The following is a 26,730-nucleotide window of genomic DNA, read 5'->3' as shown; positions in this document are numbered from 1 at the left end:
TTGTTTTTGTCAGTGCCTACATGAAGTCATCTATAGATGATTTTATGATGCGAATGAATGCGCTGCCCTGGAGCCTGAAGGCCTATTGAACCTAAACATAAGCATCTTGAACCTTATAGCTCCCATGTGTTCTGTAAATGAAAAATAAATGAACTAAATCGATTCAAACGAAAGGTCGTTTGATGTAGTTAGGGCAGTTTAAGTACAAAAAAATTAAGGCTAATAATATCGCGACGTTAAATAAATACCTGCTTTTGAAGAACAGTGCCTTTCTAAACTATATACACCTTTAGATATTCTGAAACTAGCGAAATACTGATATTCACGAAAATATTTCTCACGCAGCTGACATTTGATCCTAAACTTATTGTGTACCCACTGCTTCGTGGCTACGACATTCTGCTGCTGAGCGCCAGGTCGCGGGTTCGGTTCGCTGCCACGGCGGCCCTCATAACCACTGTGCAGTTCCAAAACGCTTTCTTTTCGTCATTTTACAGCTTGGCTAATGTTAGCTGGGACACCTTATAGATTATATATCATAGGAGCCTGCGCACGCTTTCTTTCCGTTCTTCAGCATTTGTTCCCTTTGCGACGGAGCTTGCAGCAACGCTGTGGTCGTGGCAATCAAAACCTTATTGCTTGCACTGCAGCACCAGCAGCAAAAAGAAAAAAAAACACACATTAATTTGTGCTCTTAGCTATGTGAGGCACCTTGTACACATTTGCGCATAAAAAAAAACCTCGTAGATATTTCGCCTCTACCTCAAAGCAAATGGAAATTTATGCCCCAAACTAAATTACTTTCATCGTTTTTACCTTTGCCATTTCTCCTTTATTCCGGGGAGGGCAGCGATACTTCTTGCATTTCGTTTCGTTTCGTTTTGCTTCCTGCTTCTTGTTCGGATTCTTATTATTTGACTGCACATGCGCTTTTCCGAAACGCTGAGTAGCCGGAATTGTAAAATACGTAAATGTTATTATTTATTAAGGGAGGAGCACTTATACGAAGTAAAAGACATATTTTCACGAATCCTTTTAAACCGAATAAAATCTTAATACTAAGCACTGTGGAATGTATACCCCTAAGACATCCCGAATTTATAGCACAATTCACAAGAGAAAAGAAAAAGAGCATGAAAGCGTGGAGTATACAGTTTTGCATGGAACATAATGCTCATAAAAAGGAACGGTAGTGAGAAAAACTTTATAAGGGTTCGAACAGAAACTATTGCACAAGCCCAGGGAACAGCGAAGGTGGTGAGACCAAATATGGTTCCGCAAGCGGTTGCACATACATACTTTTTTTGAATAAAAGAAAGGGGAAAATTAACATGATATCCGCAAAAATTACGTGGCAACCACATCCATGTCCTACAGAGACCATGGAGGTGCATGACAGGGGCGTTGGAAACGTGGCCCGAACACCGCAATGTGGCCTGCCAAACCCATACACGTCCCTCGATTCTTCGGCGGCTACTTCTGTACCTTCCTTACAAAATTGCCAAAGCGGTTGGGAGTACAGTTCATTTCCACCGAAGCGGTGAAGTACGGTCGGCAAGAACACAATGTGGTAATATCGAACGGGAAAACTTAAGAATTGATCGCAAATATTAATAAAAGTCGCCTTCAAAAATCGAATGAAGTACTGAATATTTATAGGTTTCCGATCAAAGTCAAATATCAGGTTTGTTAGGAGTCCGTCTGCCCCCCCCTCCCCCCCCCATATGAAAAGAAATGGGAAGGGTGTGGAGGGGAGATTAGTATATCATTTGATGCATGCAGTACCGTTCAGAACTGGACTTCCGCTCAAATCAAAAGCTTGACAATATGTTGAAATTTCGCTGACAAATATAAGTTAGTATACCACCTAAAGGATATGCATCCTTATGATGGCTCAAACTTCTAGAGTATACGTTAGCTACTACAGGCGTTTGCTCAACAAGTGGTGCACGCCTCTACGCATTAACCGGGGCTCCATACGAGCATGATTCGAATAGCAAAGACAACTTATGCCTATTCAAAGTCTTGAATATTCGCACATTCCTTCAATATCTCGAACCTATAGCATTTATAGACAACTTTCTGAAAACTGCAGCAAATTGGATCAGTGTCCAACACATTTTCTTTTCTTATCAAAAATCCGTAGAACACCGACGGATCCCTTAGAAGAAGGCAAACATGTGAGAGCTGGTGCAAGTCTCAGGGTTCAATAAGGGAGCTATGTCCCGTTTGGAAGGAACGAAGTTCCAGTGCCCGAAGAGACATGTACCCGGCCTGAGAATTGGGTAGTCTGCTCAGGCGACACGAAGCCAGCGCAGGAGCTTCTGTACAATGTCCAGGTTAAGAGTTCACAGGATGACATCATTGTTTCCGTCACGAAACGGGTCCTCCGGGCGGCATATCGTGAACGCTATATATTTAAGTGCGTACCTTTAGCCACAATTGCTTTTCTGGTGATGGTCAGGATCATGAAACGGGAGAATGCAATCATGAACGTGGGTACGCATGCACTATTGCTGTGTTCGGTCGTGACGTAAGGCGCATCTTAACATTACGCGAGCTTGCCTTAAAAACATTGCTCGACGATGCAGCGAAAAGAACAATTTTGTATGCAGCAGACGCTGCACTAAAAATTCAGACTACCTATTAACTTACCGCGAGACGTGGATACATATACTGTTTTGCTGATTCAGGCTAGGTCTTGACTTCCCCAACCGTTTCCTTAACCCTATCAAATGCCACTGTATTCCGTCGACTGAAAACTTGCTTTCACCACATTTCTTTCCTCATCAGAATCATACAAAGTGTACAGCTGCAGAAAAGGTTAGGAATTTTCTATTCTTCAGTGAGTTTTGTCAAGTTTTCAGAATGTGGACTCCATGCGAAATCTCGCTACAGGAACATCAAATATGAGAGCATAAACTATTTTGTGTTTTGAAAAGCTTGAAAGCACTTATCCAGCCGCTTGAAAAGTATGTATGGCGCATGACATTGCGGAAAACAACGAAAGAAGTGAACCCCCTACATACAACATGCTGACACCGAGTAAAACCAGCCGACCGTTTACCGTCCGACTGATTTTGCTAAAACATTTGTACGTTATTCAACATTGCAGCACAGTTCCAGTAATAAGTGTTTCAGTATGTATGCGACACATTTTAAATATTGTGATGCAGCAGTTGTCACGACGTTTATTCCACGTCAAAGATACGGCGAACCGATCACGCCCACAGCACGGATCACACACTCGACAGCCAGCCCCACAAGCGATGACGAAGAAGAACCCCATATGAACCCCACATGATGATGATCGTGTACATGTGACAAAGAATAGCTTATAAATTCCCACAATATCATTATTTTCATGAGTGCCTTTGCTGTTGATGCACTGTCTTGCTGTGCACAATCGTGTAGACAGCGTCTGAAAGTGTTATTAAAAATGGCCACGCCGAATACTTACCATGTACTTGCAGCTAAACTGAAGAAAAAAAGATATCGCATGTAATGTCATGCTGTCCGCATAATAAGCAGCAGAGACGCTAACTGTGCATCAAGCTTACAGCATTATTAAGTCGTACGGTTTTCTTTAGGCAAGTTCTTGAAGCGAATTTGCAAGGAGGACATTATGTTTATGTGCAACTTTCTCATTGCGTGCAACCAAGCTTCAAGGTGTTGGACCTGACGACACACGCAAGTTTATACTTGCTTAACTTTTTTTCTTGTTTGCGTCGTCGTAAACTGTTTCCTATTTAATTTATTACTTCTCATTTTGTAGGTTTCTGGTTAGTTTCAATATATTTAATCACGGAAAGTGCCTTAGCTCATATAGATACGAAACAGGGTGCCAGAATGAAATCGTTTCGAACTTCAGCACCTGAAACTCAGTTTATTCAATCTATCTACCTACTTGTGCCTTGGAGCATATTAGTAAAAATTTTAAATACTATCTTTAGGCATTTACTGAAGAATGAGCCCGTGATTACCACTCAAGTAAATATATCAATCACGCAGATAAACCTATTGCCGAGCACAAAATGATTATTCTTATTGCCTCGTAACGCTACAGCGTTGCAGCCTGGATGCGTGAATTGAGTGGGTATGTTTTGGTTAACATGTGCTAAAACGCAAGAGAACCGGCAGCATTGGTTGCTACGTGTCATCACTGCATTTATTAGAACATTTCACAACAGGTTTGCTTATTCTCCACGCCAATTGTTAATCGTTGGGCCGATAGAAGAATATTAACGAAAACAGGCGAAATAGACACAGAAAGCTATTTGATTTAACGTACAGTAGGAGGTCCCAAAGCTCAGTGGGCTGCAAGGGGACATCACGTACCAAGTTTAATATGCAAACAGGTGAATAGAAATTCGTATACAAGAAATAACAAGTAATGACACAACTCTATCTCTTTCTCTCTTTTATGCTCACTGGCTTCTGATGACCAAGTCTTACTGATCTGGACACCGGCTACTCGACTCATGGCTATTACGGCACTGTGACATAAGTTATTCAATGTCCTCTCCATTGCCACATTCGCAGTGAGAGTTTTCGGCCCAGGTAATGCGACATAGAAACGGCTTTGTGCAGGCGTTACGCAATCGCAAGGTGTGGATAAGGGTGTTACGCACGTCGGCTCAGTCGTGTCGATATTTGAAATCCAAGACAGATATCATTCTAGTAACTACCAGAAGTTCTATAGCATTTCGAACGAAGCTGTATTCTATCATTACGGACACGCGTGTCTCTTAATATGCAATAGAGCGAGGATTTTCACATGCTTACGTCGGTAAACGCGCAATTGTCAGCGATCCTCGGCTTGTCCCGGCCGTGACACACTTTCGCTCGGTGTGACATCACCGCAGCGACATTGATCTTGACTCGTCCTTCCCGCACTGCCTGCAGAAAACGTGCAAGTCACGCGCCTTCTCGTGTTCCTTTCTCTGCCTATCTCCGCTTCATCCCCGCCGCTTTTGTTCAGAGGCGCCTTGTTCTTTTCCCAAAAGAGTCTGCATTATTTTGTTTCTTCAGACGCCTTTCGCTATCGCGTGCTACCACCGTGGTCATCACGTGCCTTTGGCCGTCCTAATCTTTCAATTTGCTGCGCCCTTCGCGCGGCTGGCGAAAGTGTAACCGCGTAGAGAGAGAAAGAGAGAGAGAGAGAGAGAGAGAGAAAGCGTGTTTGTGAGTGTGCGTCGCTGCTTATTTTGTTCCGATCTTCTCATATTCTTTTTTTTTTTTTCTGTGACCGTCGGAAGGAGGAGCTCAAGAGAAAACCGCGATCCTCCGTCAGCCTCGGAAGCGGCGGAGCTCCTAATGTCCAAACGTGACTTTACAGTCCCGCGCGTCTTAATCGCTTCGTTTCGTAATGTCGGCTCTGTTGGGAACTTTCTGTCACGAACGTGCTCCAGAAGGGCCCCTCTCTGGAACAGCGCAAGGTATTTCACAGACTAATGGCGCCCGCGCAGGAAAGAAACATGTGGGCAGCGTTCAATGGAGTCGGCCAAGGTCAGGAAGGTGCCCCCCCCCCTCCCCCCATTTCACGCACATACGCACACCCCTTGAGTCTCGCGTCTGAGCTCGCTGCAACACTTTAGAGTCAGTCAGGGTGAGCGAGGTTGCGGGAACTACTGAAAAAACAATGGCTCGCTTTTTCCGTGGCGTTCGCCCGATCGAGTGTCGATTTTCATCACGGGGTAGTAGTGGATCGGAAGAAAGTAATTCGACGCAAACGGCATTTCTGCATGGGGAAAAAAAAGAAGGAGGCGACAACGCAGAAAAAAAAAGGCAGAGAAAGGGAAGTAAACGTGAGAGCAACCACATGCACACATGATCAAAACGAATAAGTGAAGATAAAAAGAAAAAGAAGTTTACTTTGTTACTTTCTTGCAGGAAGATATATGTACAAAATAATGGTATGGTTTGAAAACAACAACATATTTGTGAACAAATAACGACAGGTAATCTGGTTTCACAGCCCGTACGAATAGAAGTGCAGCTAAGTGAACATCTATACTTGCAAAGTGAGCGCTGCATTGGGGGCTGTTGGCAAAGCATGCAGTATGCCGTCAAAATAAAGTGCCTTGTTGTTATTTTCGATTAACCTTTCTCATTTGTACCGAAAAGACTCCGAGCAGTATCCGCAGTCATGTACAAAATCAGATCAGTACGGCATGCTAGGTCAAGAAAACTCACGTATAAGGCTCTACGTGAATCTGTATTATGGAATGGCATTACGATCTACGGACCTTGCTTCGCCATGTAGGCTAAACATATTAAATAGAATAATACAAAAAATAACGAATAACATAACATACGGAACAAACACAAACTCCGTTAGCCACAGTGAACTGATGGCAGAACATGGCACATTTGACGTTAACCAACTTTTTGTTTCGGTGGTACTTACGAAGAATTTTTTTGATAAATCCTTAAAGCCAAAACAAAAAGAAACGTAAAAACTCGTGGTCTGCGCATGACTGATACTGGGCTAAAGTGTTCACGAATTATGGTAAGAGAACGAGATCATTTTATGTACCGTTCTATTGTAGAAAACCATGGGACGGGAGTTTTTCTAATGACATTTCCCTAACTATTGTTTAAAACAGACTAGAGTATCGTGTTGTTTCTATTTCTGTTTGGGGATTGCTACTTTTCCAATACATTTACTACTATACTGTATGCGATGAAATAGAGGGTTGTGCTGTACATATATTTTGCCCGCTTTAATATGTCCTTGCTTACACTATTGTTCGTGCAGGAACAAATACTAGAATTTAGCCGAGCGATGAACGAAAAGGGAAAGAGAATAATGTGGAGGAAAGAAAGAAATTGTGTACTTATACTATGTATTGGTGACGGCAATTATACAGTGGTCCGCATAAAAGTATCGATGCTTTCGTTGACTACAGGTTACATGTTTTCTTCAAGGTGACATATGTGAGGGGCCCTTTAATTAGTATAGAGGATGGGGCCCACCTATGATATATGTCGCCTTGAATAAGACATGTCGACTTGTCGAAACGTTGGCTCCTGCTTTCACCTTGTTCTCGTTTTGCTCATCGTCTTGAATTTCCATCTCCCGCATACTCCCTGTTTTCCTTAAATTACATGCTTGTGGCGCATGTAAGAAATTTAATTTTGCTATTGTACTTTTTTCTCCCTATTGTTTCCTCTATTCTTAGAGCGCAAAACTGTGTCGATCATTCGGGCCATAGCACTGGCCAGTTCCGCTCAAACGAATAATTTCTTTGGCGGGCAGACAAAATATTTGATTGGTATATCTAAGTAAGAAAGAAAAAAAGAAAGAAATAGCGATTACGCGAGGATGCTGGATTTTTGTACGATTTGAATGCAATTTAACGAACCGAACAAACTCAGCATAAGGCACAAAATTTTCTGCTCCATCCTAGTAATGTTTAACTGAGAACGTTAGTGTGCCGAAGCTGTATGCGTTCTGGAACGGTTTCTTCGAAACAGTGACATAAATAAAGTTGAAGCAATAGTGACTCGTGCTTCTATCATTTCGCATTATGAACTATAACCATATATATGCCCTTATGCATAGAATGCGCGCGCGCGCGCGTGTGTGTGTGTGTGTGTGTGTGTGTGTGTGTGTGTGTGTGTGTGTGTGTGTGTGTGTGTGTGTGCGTGCGTGTGTGGTAGTTCGCATATTACGGGAGCGAAATATTGCAGAGAAAGTAAACACCAGAAGAACGTGGAACGTGCATGTCGTCCAGGGAAGCACCTGGTCTTCTCATTGCGTAGTGTTCCTAGAGTCGACACACTTAGCCGGTAGGTAATGTGCTACGTATTAATATGTGCAGTCGATACGCGCGTGTAGGAAGATGACTTGAAATGTTTTGGCCGTGATTTGGTTTTCGTCCCATCTGCAGATAAAGACGTCGCAGAGAAACTGCCAGTGATTTGCATCGAGTCTACAGGTCTAGCTGATTTTCCACGGATCACGGTAATCGTAGACGAGGCAGAAAGCCTGACACTATTGTTATTTGTCAAGGAACAAAAGCAGGCCCCGTTTCCACATTTTTTTTTTTTCATCTGCAACGCACGCTGGTCACCATATACAATACACTACTATAGGTCTCCTCCGCCGACGAAATCAGACTATGGATACACAGGGCATGTCCGCGTACATATGTACGAACACGCGCTGTGTGCCACACTTGCGGCGCGCTCTGCAGGACCGCCAGCAGCACATCTATACGCGGTCAGCCCCACCACGTGGTGTCGCAATAACCTATGCCGGGCGCCATTTCCGCTTCGGAACCTCGCACGGCGTTGTTGCGGAAGTGGGCACTTCCAGAGGCGTCGCTGTTTATGGTTTTCGGAAATGACATGGCGCGGAGGCGGCGATTGAGGCTGAAAAGAATCACTGTTTTTTTTAAGTTGTTTTTCTTTTCGATCTTTCTTTCCCCGCTTCTGTTGGTCACCGCAGCCCCAACACCCACCGCAAGTTCCGGGAAGCGAAACGCCCCGGTGGACCAAGCAGCTCTACAGCGTCTGTGTCGCCGGCGGCGGTTTCTCGCCTGTGCCGACAAAAAAAAAAAAAAAAAGGACTGGATATTTTTGTGAAGTTGCTCGCGCGGGAATTGACCATGCGTGCGAGCGCGCGGCTTTCGGAATTATTGAACGGTCAGTGCGTGTGGAGTTGTGCGGGTTCCTCCATACACACCCCGCCATAGTCGCCTCTCGCTCTGCCTGTAGAGTGCACGAAAACAAACACTCCCGGCATCCCTCAATGCAGGGAACTGGCACCAGCCGTGTATGCACACATACATTCATAAATACATGCCGCCTGCGGCGCGAGCACCTCTTGTGTGAGAGCGAGCACGCTTCATTATCAGCTGCGAAGCTCCGGTGTTGCGGAGTCAATGGCGTGAGCGTCGGAGCGTGGTGTAGCAGTGAGCGACCAAATCGTAAGGCTCGCGTATCCGCGTCGAGTTTTGTGTGCTCGTCTAAATGCGCGCTCTGTATATGTAGGAGACTGGTCCCCGCCCGCCTGCTGGCGTCCGTGGCGCCTGGCTTGCGTGGCCAGCCGCCGTTTGCCGGAGCGTGTTTAGTTTAAGTGTTACGTGGTTTTCCGCTTCACAATTTCCGAACGCGCTTTTGCGCGACCGTTCGACAGCGGCTTGCAGGTTTGTCCGAGCCAAGAGGGGCAGCGCGTGAAGCAATTTGTAGGTGTCTGTCCGTCTGTGGCCGAGCCCTTCGCTTGCGTTGCGTTTTCGCTTTCGGTGGGCCTGACCACGGTTCGAGCGTGGCAAAGCACATGTATTTCAGGTGAACCAATGTTTTGCTTCTTTGTTTGTGTGTGTATGTGTTATAAACTGTGGTGCGCATGCTCGCAGCTGCGCGGGAAACATTATGCATCTGGAGGTGAATTCACAAAGCCTCTCTCTCGTGAATGACGTTTACCATTGGTCAGCAAGCTTCCCGAGTTGAATGTCTGACATCACGGTTTGCCGGCATTTTCTCTTACGAGCAGTTGGATATTGTAACAGCTTTATCGTGAATACGCGTGCTGTTCGGCAACATAAGTTGAAATCATGATCATATTGTATGGGGAAATAAAGGATAATTTTGTTACTTTCTGCGTACACACACAAAGGCAATATCTTCTTCCGATATACTGCGATGAAACCTTCACGGTTCGAAAGCAGTTTAACGCTTTAGGCAATAAAAATGTATGCGAATAACTTATGAAATAAATACAATCCCTCTACATAGATAAAGAATACAAGAAAGCAACAACAAATGCAGTCCACGTATGCCCCGTACACCCGGACTAAGCGTCACCATTTAGAGGTCACGGGTCTCGGCTTTCGCAATATACAGGAACTCCGTGAGTTTTGCACGAGAAGCTAGCAAAACATGCTGGATGCATACGGTAGGGCACGCTATAAATTTGTCTTCCAGGAAGCGTGCCTAGGCTCTAGGTCGGATGCGTTGACTGTTGGGCCAGTCGGTACGCCATGTTGTGTCGTTGACTGGAATAAGGGCGGAAAGAAATGTTGTGAACAGGAGAGACACTCACTTACAGCTGAGGTTTAACGAAAGGTCTTCAAGTAAGCGGAGGGGACGCGCATGCTCCGTAAGAAGGCAGATGCAAGGCTCCTACCGAATTGCATGCAAAAATAAAAAAAAAAAACACCTACGGAGATGACTTATTCCTTTCTCCGTCAGCGATTCTGACGCTACACCCACGCAAGTGGCTTATTGTGCGCATATCTGGCCAATTTCAATAGCATCCTTCACCAGCCTGCATGTCATTAGACTTGCTCATTGTGAGGCTATGGACGGCATAGTACTTTATTAGCTGCAGGAAAAAGAAAATCTGAAGTCCGAGGAGTTTAATAATAATAATAATAATAATAATAATAATAATAATAATAATAATAATAATAATAATAATAATAATAATAATAATAATAATAATAATAATAATAATAATAATAATAATGTCGTTATTAACTTATGCGTACTGCGAGAACGGTCCTCCGAAACAAAGCCAGGATGGTATCTTTAAATTTATTTTTATATCAGCACCAAAGGATTTCACTAAGTTAAATTCTTATCAGTAAATTTGACTTCAAGCACAGCAAGGGAACCACTTGTTCCGGGAGAGGATCATGTAAAACCGAAAGGGATTTGTCGACGCCGCCCTGAAGTTAGCGAACCGGTTCACCATAAATTCAAGGATTCCGACAGCATTTACTCTAATGAAGCTAATGTTTTACTCGTAAATAACTAGATTCCGTTCTAGATGGTCCAAAAACCGAATTTACAAGTTTCAAGAGCTTTCCTGCGCCTGAAATGCACTAACGCGAGAAGACACTTCGAAGTTGGTGACGTCAACGCAGACATACCGGCGCTCAGGTTCCGAGGCGAACTCAAGAAAAGAAAATGTCGTCTTAATTTTCTTCTATATAGTACTCAACCGTTCACCCCTAAATGAACAAAACTAGAAGTTTGAAACAAGAATTAACCGGTCAATAGTAAATAAATGGTGGCCCATTGGTGTTCTAAACACGCAAGCCCTAAGACAACCCACGCATGTATCCCAGATATTGCTGACGTAATGACGCTGCCGAAAGTTGACAGAGGTGATGAATTCGTCGTCACGAAACCTTCCACGTCAGTGGGTTTTACCGGTGCCTTAATCAAGGCTGCCTACTTGCACCGCAGCTACATAGCTGATCTCCAAGCCATCGAAGACATTGCCTGCATCACTTTCCTTTCGCGTTTACAATCCAGCAGGGGTGCGGGAAGGGGGAGGGGTTGTCCGAGTGGTGACCGCTGCAGCTCAGGCTGATTGTGCTCGAAGAAGCCTTGGGAGAGGGTGGGGGGGGGGGGGTGGACACTGGGGCTGGACAACATTGCGGCTCGCGTGGAGCTTTTGTTTCCTTCGGGCGTGCGAGCGGTGATACTTTTTCCTCGGGCACAGAAACTTCCTCGACGAGAAACTTTTCCTTCTTGCGCGAGCAGCTGACGCGCGGCAGTGGACAGCCTGTGCACGACTGGATCCTTGAGCCACGGTGACGTATGCATCCACGCCCCAGCGAGGTTGTGCAAGCAGTCCTCGAGAGAGCATTCCAGTGCGTGCAAGTGTGTACGGGCGCCCGCTTCTGCATGTGCGCCAACTGTCGTCAACGTACAACATTGGGCATGCTGAAGATGTTTGCGTTCGGCTTCTGAAGCACACACAACGTGTGCCCATCTGAAACTGCAAGATAAAGAGAGTAAAAGGAAAACGCCGCAACGCCATGAAATCCGACTAGAGATGATGAAAAGAAAAAAATAACTGCTAAGGAGTGTTAACGCAAACATTTGTTGAGGAAATGAAAATGTGAATGTTCCATTCCCCGGAGTTCTCAGTTTTCTTTTTGACGAGAGGAGAGCTAACCTTAATATCACATTGAATAAATTTTGTAGGATGAAAAAGACTTGAAACGGATATAAATGTACGTGAGATTAAAGCACCCCAAGTTAGTTTCGCAGTTGGTACAAAATTAAATTTACGTGCTTATGAAAAACAACGGAACGATGTTAAGCCTGAAAGAATGTATTTTCATCCGCACTTTTTTTTTTTTGCAGGATATACGCGCATTTAAGTGGAAAGCGAATCCCGTTGCATTTTATGACAGCGTATAGAACCGCTGTTATGGCAAAGGTGCATCCAATTTGCGCACTTGAATATATCCAGAGGGTGTTTAACCGTGTTAGAAAATTCGCAAATTCTAAGAGGCTATGACACGTCCACACGGTATTGTTGGACGACTACACGTGACGTCAGAATTCGACCCCCTCGCGCTCAAGTATAAAGTTCTGGATTGGAAGTTCTTAAGCCATATTATTATGTGTACTTAGTTATCTTTTTCCTGCGACTGCTTTTCACCGGCCAGCGAATGTTAAATGTTCCGAAATCGCGAGAACCTCCCGGAGGAGCTTAAATTATGCCGTAATGTGATCAGAATCGGAGCAAATGTTGCAATATACCTAGACGGGCACCTTGATAGAAATTCACATTGCAAACTTTGAAAAATATACATGATGTTTCTTTGATAGAGAATGCATCTTATAGCAACAACTGGAGCCGGGTAGTTGCAGGGAAAATGGGCATACTAGTAATGGAATTCATCTGCTCCCCGTATTTAATAATTTATTCTCTTGATTTTCAACCTTTCGGATCTAAAGCTGCAACAACTACGCATGGCATGTTTACATCTATGTGCTGTGCTTTGGACTGCAACGGTGAAAAATTCTACAGCCACTGTGTTCCTGCGGATCTGTATAATTCAGAGATGGCCCTTCAAGTGTTTCTTCACATACGTTCGTATGTATCTGAACGAGGAATTGTTATAAAGTAATAATAATCGCAGCATTGTAATAATAAGTAATGTTATAAGTAATAATAATCGCAGCACGCCACTCAGCTGAGTTTTCAGCCGCCCCTGACCAAATGACGCGAGGTGACCATATGACGTCAGCTGGCATCATATGGTCACTTATCCGATTGGCTGTCTAGGCCGCGTCATCGGTTTCTTTTCAACTTTATGGCGAACAAATGTTGTTCGCAATAGTTGGAATGTTAGTTAATTTGTTTATATAAAAAAGAAACTGAGAGAAACAGAATGCGCAAGACCAATTTATCACTACACTCAACACTTCCGGCACACAGCAAGTGTCGTCTGCTTGCGTTACAACGTGCTCCCTGTTGACGAGAGCTCCGCGGTCGGTGTTGGTCTCAGTCTTTCTTTCGCAAGCACCACAGTTCGCCCTTGTATCGTTGTGGGCTAGAAAAGTAGCGACTGGAAATATGTGAAGCTGCGATATCGTGTCCCTCTGCAAGGCAGCAGACCAGCGGAGTGGCTGCAGCGCGTCGGACTGCCGGTCGGCGAGGATTTGCGCTTTTGAGGCCGTCACTTCATGCTGGAAGATTACTGCCACAATAGTGTTTTTCGTGTCCGATATTCAAGTAAGTGCATGTGCAAGCGAACTTGGCCTGTGCGTTCTACAGGAAGCGCGGAGGCGCAAACGTGAACGGCCTGCGTGGTGCAGCAACCTGGGGACACAGCGCCCAACCAAACAGATGACTAACATAGCGGTAACAAAGCGTGTTGTGCGTTGCTGCTGGTGCACATTTTTAACTGGAGTGCAATCGCGAACGCGTTGTTTTTCCAAATGTTTAGTATGTTTTACACTTGGTTAGGGAAATATCAGCTCATTATTTGGCTGGTTAAGGTCTGCACCACCAAGCAGACCTTAACCAATCCGTTCAGCCCTTGCGCCAATCAGACCGCTCACGTACGTCTACATCAACGTTTCTTTATTTTGTTCTGCGCTAGAGCTCCTTTATACCACAGTCGTATATGGAGGGGCTTTAGCTTACGTCTCCGATCACCCGAAAAAACGCCCAGCGATTATCTGTGCATATCGGAATACCGGACACTCTCCGTGCTGCGACAGAATGCTCGCACCGCACGCTGCTTTGATAGCCCTCGCTTGGGATCGACTATACCAGGCGGCTGCCGGAGAGGCTGAAGAGGCTTCGCGCGCTGTCTCCAAGACAACCGGAAGTAGACGACACGACGTCCCATCACGACGCAGAGCCACTGAAGACGGAGCTTAGCCCCGATCGATCGGCGAACGAGTTGAGGAGAAAATTCATGGCTATGGTGCAGGGTAACTTGTAATATTCCGCAGGTTTCTTAATATGAGACGTTTAACTCAAATTGTGATGGGAATGATTTAGTGTAGCTGGACCCAACGCGTCTACAAAATTTGTCCGAACCGTTTCAGGGACCCCTTAAGGAGTCCGATCACTGACCGTAGACCACCGACCAACCTCGAAAAAGGCCGATAGTGCCGAAGAAAATGCGGTTTAAAGTTGATAGAAGCAAACAAGCAAACAGGAAATTTGGGATCTCCCAGTCGTAAGCGCGGAATTTCGGCTCCAAATATGAGCTTTTCGAAAGCTTTCTTTAAATATTCAATATATTTGGATAAAAAACTTAGTCTCTGCATTGAATTCTTTTACATGCTTTCTTTATTGGCAAGACTGTGAAGCACTGTGAAATTTAAATTGAACAATATCCCTCAGAAAGGCAGCACGAGGACTAAGTTTGCTTAAGAACGCATGCTGACATGAAATTTAAGACTCCGTCCTCTATTATAGCCAATGTCCCAGAAGACCATTTACAAGCTTAGACATAACTCATCTCAACTTGTGTGGTGCTTTTCCCGTGCGTATCATCAGCCTGGGCACCACGCATTGCGTCGTGGTTGCTTAGGTGAATCAGCCATAGACCGACCAGCGCCTTCTCAACGCCCAACGAAAGCCCAGTGCTTTCTCTTCAATGTACCGGTTTCGACACCGGTGGACGCCATCATCGACTCCATCGAAGAAGTCGTAGGTGCCGGAGGGTTGCAGTATCTGCAACATCACGGCGGCAACAAGTTCTTGGCAGCTGTCCGCTCCGCGGCTCAGGCAGCCAAGATGGCGGCAAAAGGCTCCCTGCTGCTCGCCAACAAGGTCGTACCGCTGGAACGCATGGGCACTCCAGTGGTTTACGTGACGGTCTATCGTCTTCCACCCTGTGTCAGTGACGACGCCCTGATTGCTGCACTTGCACCGTATATGGGAAGTGCCGAGGCATTTCCGACGTCGTTTTCAAGGACAGGACGGACATCAGCAATGGCAGCCGACTGGTCAAGCTCGAGATGGTAAGACCTCCACCGAATTTTATCATGGTGACTGGCTTTCGGGTAATGCTGGAATACAAAGGAATGAAGAGAGTGTGCTCCAAGTGCGGAGCAGAAGGTCATTTTGGGGCCACCTGCACATCAGCTCGATGCGCCCGATGTGCCATTTTCGGCCACGCGACTGCAACGTGCAACGCGCCATGTAGACGTTGTAATGGCGACCACGCCATTGTTGACTGTGTGTTGCCACGTTCGTATGCTGCTGCAGTGACACCAGTGACGCCCGCGCAGCCAGGACTGGGCGAGAATACATCTGAAGAGGCAGCACAGACGCAAGCCACAGATCAACCAGGAAAAGGAAGTGCCCCAGAGGCGCCGACGCCAGCGTCCCCCGATGCCAGCGACGCTGCGTCTTCTCCCTCTACTGACGAAGAGAGCAACGAGACGCCACCTGCCACAATGGCGTCGTCTGCCACGGAAGACGATGAGGAGCCTACGTTAGACGCCCAGTCTACGCTATCACAGCGGGAACGGCTCCCTGCATGTGCTACAACACCGAACGCTAGCGAGAACACGGATGGACGCCATCGCGGCCTCCCCGAAGTCTCGGCCGGTCCGTCGAGGATCACGCCGGTGGCCAAGACAACGACCGCGCTTGCGAGTGGTACTAGTACAGCGGTGAATGAAAGACGCACGCGCTCGCAAACAGCGTCTAAAGAAGCCAAGAGAATGCTCTCTTCAGAGAGCTCTACGTCATTAGAACCAATGGCGACACCCTCCATGAAATGCAAGAAAATGCCACGAGACACCACTACCATGGACGTTGTCTCCGATTCGGAGACGTACAAACAATGGCGCCTTACACTGCTTCTGCTGCCCGTAAGGGCTGCTTTTCCTCTGCTCCCCGCTGCGAAGCTCAGGCAGCGTTGACGGAACGGTGTTTGGCGCAGACATCGCGTTCCCGTCCCTGTGCGAGCGTCTGCAACCTCGGTATTTTAGTAATCAGCTTGCTTCCGGCTAACTTGTGTGAAGAACATGAACAGTGCCCGTTTCGTGTTCGCCGCTGTGATACTCCTAAGTCATTGCTGACTTTGCCGTGCTCTGGCTGTTGCACTGATGTAGGACGCCGATTCAGTTCGCAACTAGCTTGTGGTAAGCCATTTGTCTTAGTCTATTTCTGTACGCAACTAACTCACCATGTATTTGCACATAATGACACTTAATGCACAAGGATTTCGTAGCATATATAAGCAGAGGGAAGTAATTCATTTCGCTCGCGAGAAAAAAGTCGACCTCCTGTTTCTTCAGGAGTGTAACTTGAGAAACAAGCAGGAAGTGAAAAGATTTTGCGATGAATTTTCTGTTAAAGCTTATTTTTCATATAGCCCCGGGAGATGTCGTGGTGTAGGAGTGGTGGTTTTTCGTAGGGTGATTCTACATGGAAGTCACCGCCTTTTTGACTTGGAAGGTCGTGTAATAGCTTTTGATTTTTTCTGGGGTGAGAGGAAAGTTCGGGCATTGAATGTCTATGGCCCCGCCGTACGGTCAGACCGCAATGACTTCTTTGCGAGACTCTCCCCTTTTTTGTTAGACAACCACCCATTCATTCTCGTTGGCGATTTTAACTGTGTGATCGACCCCATGCGCGACTCACGAGGGCCACGACAATACGCTTCCAATACGCACGCGACTGAATTATCTCGTATAGTGAAAGAATACAATTTATCGGATGCCTGGGTCCATATGCATGGCGGAAGTTTTGGCGCCACATGGCAGCAAAGGCAATCGCAATGTCGTCTGGATCGAATGTATTTCCCCCCTGAATTCACAACGCAAATTGTCCAGTACAGCATCCTCGATCTCCCCGCGGACGCCGGGTACATTTCATATCATCGCCCTTTCGCTGTCATATTGAACCTCGAAGGAAGGCCAGGTGAACGCACTGACATGTGGAGACTAGACATTGCTTCTTTGCGTGACCAGGTGACTCTAACCGAATTAAAAGCGTCAGTAGCTACAGCAGTTTGCGATTATGAATGCAATATCGAAGCGTGGGATACTTTAAAGGAAAGGTGGAGGTCAGTATGCATAGCACCTAGCAGGAAAAGGAAAAGAAAAGAGACCGAACAGCTTTGTGAGTGCCTGAGAAGGATAAGAATAGTACGAGACGGTAACTCCCAAACACAGTTAATTCTCGAATACCTAGATCATCAGCGTGAACGCTACCACAGACTTATGAGCTGGTACTCTCGCACCTCTGCAAAGGCGTGGATGACCAACAGGCCAATTTCCGACCCTGAGGTACTGCGGCTGGCTCGTGCGTCCAGCAGGAGGCAGAATGGCAGCTCTTTCATTGAAAGGGTTATAATAGAAGATGGCACAGAGAGTGGTGCGAGGCGAGATATCGAAATAATTTTTTGGAACTGGTTCTCAGGCGCATTTTCATCGGAAAATACTTATAATGCAGAGCTATTGAGTGAAGAAATTTCAGACTTTTGCGCTAACCTACCTCAAGTAGAAGATACAGAAGGCCAGAATTTATTGTCCCCAACAAATCTGCAAGAAGTTTTTGATGTTATTCGGTCTATGAACAGCGGATCAACACCCGGTGCAGATGGCTTACCAGTCGAATTTTACCGATCTTGCTGGGAGGAAGTAGGCACTGCCTTAGTGTCGCTCCTTAACGGCATTCTTGCACGGGAAGGTATTCCTAAATGGTTTAATCGGGGCCGCGTAATGCTCTTGCCAAAGCCAGACTCCAACCTTGCAGAACGCTCATCCTGGAGGCCTATAACGCTGCTCAACACAGACTATAAAATATTGACAACCCTTCTTGTAAATCGCATGAAGATATTATTGCCGAAAATAGTCAGTGTACATCAAACAGGTTCCGTGCCGGGTCGGAGTATATTTTCGTCTCTCAACTTAACACGTGATATCATACAATACACAACAGCGCGTGAAGCTTCAGGAGTATTAGTAAGCTTGGACCAAGCCAAAGCGTTCGACCGCTTAGAACACCAGTACTTATTTGAGGTTTTACGATGCTATAACTTCCCTGAAGAGTTTGTAGACATCCTGCGGATGTTGTATTCGCGAACAACAGCTGAGCAACTGCTTAACAGCATTTTAACACCTAGATTTGATGTGACAAGGAGAGTGCGGCAGGGTTGTCCTTTGTCACCCATATTGTTTGGGCTTGCGATTGACCCATTGTTAAGGCGGTTTAGCGAGAGCCCGCTCGTAAGAGGTCTTCCTATGCCGGGATCCGGGTGCATAAAAGTATCGGCGTATGCGGATGACATCACTTTGTTTTTACGGGATGGGGACAGTCTTGTAGAGGTATTTCATATTTATAATCAATATACTTCAATGTCAGGGGGCAAAATAAATATGAGAAAATGTGAAGCATTAAATTTAGGTCGCGTCGAAATAATGCTACCAGGGGACATTAAACAGACCGAGCATATGCAAATACTAGGTATCAAATTTTGTACAAGTGGTGTTTCACCTCACACGTGGCGAGACATTGTCAGCTCCATTAAAGAACAGTCAGAAGCAGTGACTGCGCCACCACTGCCGCTGGCAGAAAGGGCTTTCTTCATTAAGAACGTATTGTGCAGTAAACTGCGGTTTCCTGCAAGGGTAGCTCTCCCCCCCGTCACCAACAGTACGAGTAGTAAACTCACTTATTTTCTCATGGTTCTGGTTAAACAAATCGCAATACGTAGCGCAGCAATTTTTGCGTCTGCCAAAATCCAGCGGAGGATGGAGCTTGCCGTGCATAGTTACATTCGGTAGGCTGTTGTGCACTAAGAGTACATGTGATCTACTTGATGATGATGAGTAAGTACCCTTGTAGGCCACTGCACCTTTATTGGCTGGGCCATTACCGTCGAACGCTTATGCCGCAGAGTACAGGCAATTTGCTTCCGACGACAGTAACGCCAGCACCGCAGTATGCGGCGGCTGCGCGCTTGCAAAGCCAGCTTGTACAACTAAGAATTACAAAGTGGCATGCGACACCAGTTTCCAGGTTTTGTGAAATGTTGTGTGAGACAGCTGTACCTCGACGGACAGCTACTACACAAACATGGACAGCTGTGCTTTCACCTGATTTGCCCTCTCAAGTGAAGGATTTTCATTGGCAATATCAGTGGGGCATTCTACCTACAAGAGACAGGCTTGAACGCTGGCATATGGTAGCGAATGATAAATGCATATATTGCGCACAAACAGAGACCAACGTGCATGTAGTAAAGGACTGCGTTGTAGCACGCACCTTCTGGAAGCTAGTTGCAAGAATGTTCGGAATATCCATCGTGCGGCCACCACAGCGCCGAGATCGGTTTGCGGGTCTCGTCTACTACAGCGCTAGCTACATTTTGTGGTGCTTCCGTAACATCGCAGAACGATCTCGGCAGACAAATAGAGCAATGTACCCCAGAATGCGGAAACTACGGGTGATAATATGGGGTCATCTTGAAGAACAGTGTGTTCAAACTCGGTGAAGCCGAGTTTCTTCGCCGCTGGTCCACGCGGTACATAACTGTCTACCGAGGCAAAGTCTTTCTACAGCCAGAAAAATGCTCAATTCGGTTGCCCGAGTTCAGACTGTGTCTGTATGTGCCCCGAGTACCTTTCATAAATTCGAGGCCGACAATAATGCTTTTGCGTGGATGCGGTAATGAGTTTTGTTGTTGTTGTTGTTGGGTGCGGCAAAGCCAGTGTCAAGCAGACACCATTTATTATTTCATTTGTTAATCTGTTTTGTTTACATCAAGTATGATGTATTACATGTGATATACCTCATATTGTACTTTTCGTTTTTACCACAGTTGTAAACGTGCCTACGGGTGAATAAATTTCCTTGTCAGCCTCAATATTTTAATGCGGAAGTATTATATGTCCCATAAAGCGGGCTGGGACGCTTTTCTGAGATAACCCCTGGCCCGATTTTAATTAAATTTGTTCCATTTGCGAGAGAAAGTTACATTCTAGTAATGCTGGAAGCGGGAATTCGATTCAGGGCCTGAATGTTTTTCAAAGAATTTTAGGAAATTTGAACGTTCGAAAAAATTAGAAGCACGAAGTTTACAAACTGATAGCTCTGAATCAAGAACAGATATCGCGCTTCGTTAAAGGGTTCTGTAAAAAACTCGATATGTCAATTTATATCTTACGTGAATTCGTTACGTTGTGCACAAGAGTTCCACAAAAGCTGCATTTCCATATTACAATTCTTATTTTTATATTCATATATAACATGTGATTTTTGTCCGCCTTAGATGTACTATTAGTTGCAATCCACAGAATTGTGATATCATTTTTCATTGCTGAGTTACAGAGTTGTAAACTTGATAGTTTCGTTTTCTGAAAATTTGCGATTTTTGACGATGTTTGATAAAAAAATCGATTACCTAAATGAAAAATTCGAAACCAACAGTGAGTATATTTTTAGTTTTTCTTTTATATGCAACAATCATCGTCAAATTTATTGTTGTGGTTGTCGAGAAAGACTAATTCACCTTTTACATGTATTTACATAGGGGCACCTGAGCAAAAGCTAAAAACAAGGTGTCTAAGTGATGACGTCCCGTTCCCAGTGCTGGACCTGCTGCGGCGTGCACTGCGAAATCCCACGGTGAACAGCCCCGGCGTCGGAAGGGCGCTGTGGCATAAACACAAAAACTTGACTTTTCCCAAATCGAAAATTGAGTTGACCCACGTTCAAAGCCGACCTGGTCCACTTCTCAAAATTGACTTGGCCCACCCCCTAAATTCGGTTGGCCCGCACGCCAAAAAATTGACATTTCCCAATTCTAAAATTGAGTTGACTCACGTCCAAGACCGACCTGGCTCACTCCCAAAATTGACTTGACCCACTCCCGAAATTCCTCATCATCATCATCAGCCTGGTCATGCCCACTGCAGGGCAAAGGCCTCTCCCATACTTCTCCAACTATCCGGGTCATGTACTAATTGTGGCCATGTTGTCCCTGCAAACGTCTTAATGTCATTCGCCCACCTAACTTTTTGCCGCCCCCTGTATGCTATGCTTCCCTTCCCTTGGAATACAGTCCGTAACCTTTAATGACCATCGTGTATCTTCCCTCCTCATTACACGTCCTGCCCATGGCCATTTCTTTTTCTTGATTTCAACTAAGATATCATTAACCCGCGTTTGTTCCCTCACCGAATCTGCTCTTTTCTTATCCCTTAACGTTACACCTATGATTCTTCTTTCCATAGCTCGTTGCGTCGTCCTCAATTTAAGCAGAACCCTTTTCGTAAGCCTCCAGGTTTCTACCCCATACGTGAGTACTGGTAAGACACAGCTGTTATACACTTTTCTCTTGAGGGAGAGTGGCAATCTGCTGTTCATGTTTTGAGAATGCCTGCCAAACGCACCCCAGCCCATTCTTATTCTTCTGGTTCTTTCAGTCTCATGATCCGGATCCGTGGTCACAACCTGCCCTAAGTAGATTCCCTTACCACTTCCAGTGCCTCGCTACTTATCGTAAACTGCTGTTCTCTTCCGAAAGTGTTAAACATTACTTTAGTTTTCTGCAGATTAATTTTCAGACCCACCCTTCTGATTTGCCTCTCCAGGTCAGTGAGCATGCATTGCAATTGGTCTCCTGAGTTACTAAGCAAGGCAATATCATCAGTGAATCGCAAGTTACTAAGGTATTCTCCATTAACTCTTATCCCCAATTCTTTCCAATCCGGGTCTCTGAATACCTCCTGTAAACATGCTGTGAATAGCATTGGAGAGATCGTATCTCCCTGCCTGACGCCTTTCTTTATTGGGATTTTGTTGCTTGCTTTATGGAGGACTACGGTGGCTGTGGACTCGCTATAGATATCTTTCACTATTTTTACATATGCCTCATCTACACCCTGATTCCGTAATGCATCCATGACTGCGGAGGTTTCGACTGAATCAAACGCTTTTTCGTAATCAATGAAAGTCATATATAAGGGTTGGTTATATTCCACACATTTCTCTATCACCTGATTGATAGTGTGAATATGCTCTGTTGTTGAGTAGCCTTTACGGAATCCTGCCTGGTCCTTTGGTTGACAGAAGTCTAAGGTGTTCCTGATTCTATTTGCGATTACCTTAGTAAATAGTTTGTAGGCAACGGACAGTAAGCTGATCGGTCTATAATTTTGTAAGTCTCTGGCGTCCCCTTTCTTATGGATTAGGATTATGCTAGCGTTCTTCCAAGATTCCGGTACGCTCAAGGTCATGAGGCATTGTGTATATATGGTGGCCAGTCTTTCTAGAACAGTGTTCCCACCATCCTTCAACAAATATGCTGTTACCTGATTCTCCCCAGCTGCCTTCCCCCTTTGCATAGCTCCCAAGGCGTTCTTTACTTCTTCCGGCGTTACTTGTGGGATTTCAAATTCCTTTAGACTATTCTGTCTCACATTATTGTCGTGGGTGCTACTGGTACTGTATAAATCTCTATAGAACTACTCAGTCACTTGAACTATCTCATCCATATTAGTAACGATATTGCCGGCTTTGTCTCTTAACGCATGCATCTGATTCTGATTCTCCCGAAATTGACTTGCCCAATTTATAAAGTGAGTAGACGCACGTTCAAAACCAACCTGGCCAACTCCTAAAATGACTTTACCCACCCGCATAATTTGGGGGGTCCACCTTCAGAATTAGCTATGCCCAATTCGAGCACATGCATGACTAAGTGAAAAGCATCGTGCGGAAGAGACATCCTCCTTTCGCATTCAATTCACGTAAGAAAACTTAAGTGCCTCGGTAACTTTTTTATTCCAGATACACCTTCTAAAACCATTACAGCACTTAAGCATATTCACACGGTATGGCCCAAAAGTTCATCCAGTGTCAGCAAATAATTGGGTAGGGTGCAGCGGTGCGGCTCTCCCCGCTTTAAATAGAACCCGGATGACTTCTATTACTCGCCGGACTGCTCTATTAGAAGGCACAAATTTTTGCCTACACTAGTTATGCAACCAAGTCTTCATCGAAATGATCGAAGATCAACGAACGGACGGAATAAAGAAACGATCAATATCAAATTCCTTAAGAAACTGATCAAGAGTGGTGCAGAAATTTATTTTATATTGCAAAAGGCCTATACGGATTAACTGTGTTTACGTCGGTCTAGCGTTTTCAGTAAGGCCGTGTAGACCCCGAGGGTGATACAAGATCAGCATGCCTTTCCACCTCGTGTGAAGATGAAAACATGGATCGTGTGTGTTCTGTTATGTTCATTGACCACCGAATGATTGTTGCAATGATATTAGAAGCGCTTGGTTTGGCCAAGTCGTCTGTTCACCGGACATTGACTGAAAAATTGAAAATGTAAAAGGTTTCCGCCAAGACAGTGCCGAGGCTATTGGTACCTGAGCAAACGTTGTGGGGAAAGGATGTCGCATCGTTTAGAGAACCTTAGACGACAGCGATAAACCCTTGCAAAAGGCCGTCGCTGGTGACGAAACCTAAATTTATGAATACGACATGGAGATCAAGTCAGAGAGCGAAGAGTAGAAAAAGAAAGATGAGCCAAGGCCAAGAAAAGTGCGGAAGAGCGAAGAAAGACTCAAAACCATGTTGATCGTGTTTTTTTGACTGCTACGAAATCGCGTACCACGAAGCTGTACCCCACGGTCAAACTGTCAAGCAGCCTGCTACGTGGAGGTCCTGAAGCGCCTAAGGTATCGTGAGCACCGTGTGAGGCGAACCTTGTTGAAAGAGAGGCTCTGGATTCTCAAACACAATAATGCCCTTGCGGACTCTGCAGCGATAATGCGAGAGTTTTTGACCCACAGTTCCATCACTGAGCTGCAACACGCTCCGTCCTTGGCTGAATTAGCCCCGTGCAACTTTCTTGCTTTATTATTCTTTTTTCTTGGGGGGGGGGGGGGGGTCCGCAAATGCAAACTGTTAATCCGTGGACGGCATTTGAGTGTTGTGACGACAATTGAAAAGCAAACGACACCGCATCTGAAGCGCTTAGCCGAAGAGGACTTCCAATGTCGCTTCGAGCAATGACAGAAGTGGAACCAGTGCATTTTGTCTAATGGGGAGTATTTTGAAGGTGACCACAGTGTTATACCTGAAAGCTTCTGACATGTTCTTTTCTTTTTATTAACGTACATGCATGGACATTTGGGACACACCTCGTATAACTCGTGTCTTTAATTTTTTCCGAGGGGAATTCAATGCACTGTGAATCAATGCGTAGAGGCGTACTGTGATTTGCTTTAGAAAATCACAGTGCGCATTGCGTTGAAAACACTCTCTGCGTGAAGAAGAAGAAGAAGAAGAAGAAGAAGAAGCTTTATTAAAGAATGGTCCGGCAGTTTTTGTTGTGGTAGCCTCAGGTGGCGGCTCGAAGTCCTTGGCTTCAGGAGCAGCCGGGGCAGCGTCGGGAAGAAGCGATCTCGAGGCTTCCTGTACTCTGGCAACGGCCGCGATTGTGGACGCGTCGCGAATGGAGGTGGTTTCAGTACGGTTGTTGCCAGCACTTTCCCAGAGCATGTCTTGCAGCGTTGCTCTCTGTCCGCAAGCTTTACACGCATTTGTTGGATATAAACCCGGGTAGCAGTGATGTAAGTCGGCGGGGCTATAGAGTAGGTGTGTGTCTGAAGCAAGCGTAAGGTCAAGTCTTCGTTCCGGTTTAATTTATCGTGCGGTGGCGGGAATGTGCGTCTTTCGAGTCTGTAGTGTTGGGTCAGATCTCTGAACATGGTTAGGCGATCGCCCCACGCCCACTGTGATTCTTGATGCTGCATTCCTGTCGAAGTGTCCCGATCTGGCAGATCGTGAAACAAATTTTATGTAGTTCTGCCTGTAGGCTGTCTTACACCTGCGTTCACAGCGCCCGTTGAGGTTCAGGGGCCGTTGAGGGACTAATACCTTAAGATGTGGCGGCGTTAGAGGCCTTCTTAGCAGGAGTTGCGCTTACAAAGGATGTTCTTGTCTGTATAGCTTACAACCGAGTTCTAACCACGCACCCATCCAAGTTCTGTTATTTGAAAGGGCTGAAACTTGGGAGCTGTCACATGTTTTTGCGTAAGTGTTTGAATTAACGCGCTTATTTACATTGCGGGTTTTCGGGCAATTTTGTTGCTTGATGTATAGTTGATGCAGATCAATTACATTATAACGATAGCGTTCTGCAACCAAAAGCAGCTACTGAGGTTGTGTTTCTCCAAGTTTACGTGTCTTATTTCGCATTTATATCAATCTACACTGGTGACTTGTAATCCAACTACTGACGAGAAATCTATAGCGTTGAGACTCGCGACGTTCTATCTGGTGCTGCTTGGCCGCATCACGTGTGACGTGACAATGGCTCTATGTGACAATGGCAATGAAAGAAACAGGGATGGCAGGCTCCCCGTGGAATCTACAGAACAAATACATGCACGTGATAAATAAGTTAAGATTTTTTTTAGAACGGCAGCAAATTTGCAGTGTTGCACAAGTTCGCTTTACTTAGTACAGGTACTTGGTATCAGTCCAAGTTCTACTCCATCCCACGTTCTATATATGACTGTGAAGGTCATTCGTCATAACATTGTCGATAAGATGGTAACATTCAGATCGACCGCCGCGAAAACCGCCTCATGCGAAAACAGTTGGACGACTAAACGTTTTTTTTTTTCATTCTTTCCCACAGACACATTTTTCACCAGAACCTACCATATACAGCTTCGCTGTAAGACATCTGTTATTTTCCTTGTGCTGGGGCCCCTTTGAGTCCCACGTGTAACGAGGGTAGTTCAAGAGCGTGTTGCACGTCCCCGAACCCACAGAGGGGGAGGGGGGGGAGGGGTGTCATTGAGCTTGGACCCGTTTAGCATTATAGTAGTAGAAGTAGAAACATTTATTTCGAAGGGAAAGAAGTAGTTGTCGAAGACATGGGTGGCGGATGAAGAACTCATTTCAGAGCCCCTGTGGCCTGTGCTGCTGCCCTTGCTTGCTGTACCAGGCTGCGCTGGGTTGTCAGGTCCGAGCTGGACAGAGAGGCCTCCCACTGCTCCTTCGTTTGAAGTGTTCGTAAGTGTATGGCCCACGGGATGATTTCCTTTTGTCAACATCTCGCACGTATTTGTTTCCAGATCCTAGCCATGGACAGCTTCTCTGTAAGGACTTAACAGAGTTGTTCAGGTCTAGTTGCAACGCGCGTCTTGCTGGAGCAAGATGCTCGAAAACATGTAAAACGCACCCCGTTTTTATTGCATAAAGGGCAGCTTTGGTTGCATATAAATTAACACCATATAACGAGTGTTACAACTGTATATTCACCACCGAGTATACAGTTGCTATTGAATTTATAGACCACGGTACCAGCGCAAAAGCTAAATAAGGGCTAAATAATATGTCTTCACAAGCTCAAGTGAATCTCGCGCTATTACAGTGATATGGCATAGGCTCACTGACTTATCGTAATATATATTTTTATTTTTTATTTTTTGTCTGGTGCTGGCGCCGGTATTTTCTTTTCT

At 45.5% G+C, this 26,730-nt stretch overlaps 1 protein-coding gene across 3 annotated transcripts in view; it reads left to right on the top strand.

The window, feature by feature from the left end:
- LOC139059109 (uncharacterized) overlaps positions 1 to 26,730 on the top strand; it is a 961,629-nt gene that overhangs the window by 866,566 nt on the left and 68,333 nt on the right. The window contains exon 3 of one of the 3 annotated variants that reach the window (XR_011513920.1): positions 26,172 to 26,275. The exons of 1 other annotated variant lie outside the window; for it this stretch is intronic. Coding sequence is in view for 1 of the 2 variants with exons in the window: in XM_070537013.1 (XP_070393114.1) it covers positions 26,172 to 26,281 (110 nt within the window). In the remaining variant the exon portion in view is untranslated. Of the gene's footprint in view, positions 1 to 26,171; positions 26,282 to 26,730 lie in introns of those variants that run through there. One more of the 3 variants, XM_070537013.1, reaches the window with a different exon arrangement.

This window comes from Dermacentor albipictus, chromosome 4 (assembly GCF_038994185.2).
Source record: "Dermacentor albipictus isolate Rhodes 1998 colony chromosome 4, USDA_Dalb.pri_finalv2, whole genome shotgun sequence".
Taxonomy (NCBI): Eukaryota; Metazoa; Arthropoda; class Arachnida; order Ixodida; family Ixodidae; genus Dermacentor; species Dermacentor albipictus.
This window is presented reverse-complemented; position numbering and strand designations above follow the sequence as displayed.